This window comes from Arvicola amphibius, chromosome 9 (genome assembly GCF_903992535.2).
Source record: "Arvicola amphibius chromosome 9, mArvAmp1.2, whole genome shotgun sequence".
NCBI classification, from domain to species: Eukaryota; Metazoa; Chordata; class Mammalia; order Rodentia; family Cricetidae; genus Arvicola; species Arvicola amphibius.
Window position 1 is genome coordinate 111053743 of NC_052055.2, and position 2364 is coordinate 111056106.

Consider the following 2364-nt stretch of genomic DNA (forward strand, 5'->3'; position numbering starts at 1 on the left):
TTTAATATTTAAAAATCAGCCCTGCCGCCTTGTGAGCTATGGTCTCTTACACGGAGATGTGTTTAAGCTTTGCCATGAGGATATTGATGCATTTGTTCAGCTATTACTTCAAGGTAATTGTTTCTTTAGAAAGTGTGGTGGATATTTCCCCTACAAGGGAAATCCTTCAGTTTGACTTGGTATTTCTTTTCGGTTTTCAGTTTCTAAGCCACCCAATTCTATCTTAAAATAAAATTAAAACGTCCTTGTCTCCCGTCTTCAACGATTCTTCCTTTCGAGTCCTGCAGCAGTTTCCTGTGCAGCTGCTGCACCTCTGCAGAACCACGGTGCAGTCCAATTAAGCCTTCCATGTGCTTTGACACAGAGACCGAGGTTGCCAGGAGAACACCTGTGCCCACAGCACTTTGGTCCTGCGAAAGCTGGAGAGGAGAGTTGGAAACAGGTCGAGCCGTGCTGCCTGCCGCCGCCCGAAAATCTCAGGTGAGAAATGGCCTCTCGCCATCCATCCCTCTGTTCCTCCAGCACCTATCTATTCTCGTTCTTTCCTGATTTGGGGAAGAATGGAAAGGTCCCCAAGGCAGCCCTGACTGAGGACACCCAGGCTGGAGCTATGGGAGGAAGGGAAGGATACTCCTGAACCTGTATGTGGCTCTTGCCCTGCCCCCTCTTCGGCTGAAACACAGGCAAAAGAAATCTTGAGTGCAGAAAAGACTAGGTGCTTACTCTGCGGGTGACTGCTGTGTAGCTCTGGTAAGATGTTCCCTTCTGGGAGATTGCAGAGTGGAGCCAGTGGGTGCAGAAATGGAGGAAGAGTCCTCAAAGTGGAAGGAGATTTAGCTCAGCATTCATCTGTTTCTTTCAGCCCTCACCTTGCCTTTTTTAGCTTTGAGTGAAGAAAAGTATCCATTGAAATGGCCTACCAGGCAAATCTTGCCACTCTGTTCAGGTCTTGGTGGTCCTTTGAGAGGATGTACAGAGTCTCGGTTTAAGGCTTGGAAAAGGGTTCACTTGCCTGCTCGTTTTCTGGAAAGGACATTAGGAATGGTGTAAGCCCCGCACTAGATGCACGGCTAAAAAGTTCCTGCAGCGTAGGAAACCAGTCATGGCGAAGCTCTGTTTAAGATTCCAGCTATTCAAAACAAAACTGTAACAGACAAAGGTTTCTATAACTCAGAGACGCGGAGGACAGGATGTTTGATCAGAGGCCAAAACACACAAAAGAGAGGCCCGAAGGAAAGTTCCAGAAATTGAAAAGACCCTGTGCCATTCAGTTTTGAAGGATGCTGTTACTACTTGCATCTCCTGTTACTACTTGCATCTCCCATGTCTCCCTCTGTTTCTCTCATGGGAATCCTGGGTGGCAAGTCAGACAGCATAAAAAGGGAATGATCATTCAGGAAGCTTCTTGACCCATTCCTTGTAGAGCGAAAGGCGAGTTTGGCATGCAGAAAAAACAACCCGTGACCAGGGGCTAGAGAGACGACGTGGTGGTTAAGAGCACGTACTGCTTTTCCAGAGGACCCCAGTTCAGTCCCCAGAGTTACAGATGGTTCCCAACTGTCTCTAACCCCAGCTACAGGGGATCCAAATCCCCTTCTGGTTTCTGAGGGCCCTGTGCTCATCTGCATATACCTCAACACTTGCATAAATTTAAAACTAAATCCTAAAAAGCAAAATAACTAACAACAAACCAATGACTATGGCATAAAGTCACCAAAATGAGTGGGGAAAAAATATTTACTTCACTGGTTGGCTACAAATAGGTAGAGCATTCGTTCATATGAAGGCTTGTCTTCACCAAAGAAGTAAGGAATATAATGTGCTTATTGCAGGGTGCTGATTGCCCTCTTTTTATTTTCTAAGGAGCAAGAATATCTGAATATGAGTGGTAAAAACTGGATATTAATGTCTACAACTTCACCCCAAAGCCTGGAAGATGAAATTCTGGGACGGCTTCTGAAAATTCTATTTGTTTTGTTTGTTGACTTAATGTCCATTATATATGTCGTCATAACTTCCTGAAAGCCTGACGTTGTTTACTCTGTATGTTTCCAACTAAATCCCAGTGAATAAAGACCTACATTTTAATATGACGAGTGGCCTTAAGTCGGTGACATACCGATTTATTCTAGAAACGAGACATTAGGATGATCACAACATATGCATTTCTTAGTTCTTGATGGTCTACAAATAAGATTCACATGAATTGAAGCAGGAGTTCTTTGTGTGAAACTTTCACACTGTTAAAAGTCCAGGCATGGTGGTGCACACCTTTAGTCCCAGCACTCGGGAGGCAGAGGCAGGTGGACCTCTGTGAGTTCGAGGCCAGCCTGATTTACAGAGTGAGTTCCACAACCAGGGCTA

The 2364-nt window shown here is 45.1% G+C and overlaps 1 protein-coding gene across 1 annotated transcript; it reads left to right on the top strand.

Moving 5' to 3' along the window:
* Positions 1 to 1881: 1881 nt before the first annotated feature.
* On the top strand, positions 1882 to 2022 carry Mrln (myoregulin). Its single transcript, XM_038341290.1, has one exon. The coding sequence runs from the start codon at positions 1882 to 1884 to the stop codon at positions 2020 to 2022; it is 141 nt and encodes a 46-aa protein (XP_038197218.1).
* The last annotated feature ends 342 nt before the right edge of the window (positions 2023 to 2364 follow it).

Coding starts and splice junctions, on each gene's coding strand:
- Mrln (XM_038341290.1), top strand. CDS start 1,882: ATGAGTGGTAAAAACTGGATATTAATGTCTACAACTTCACCCCAAAGC.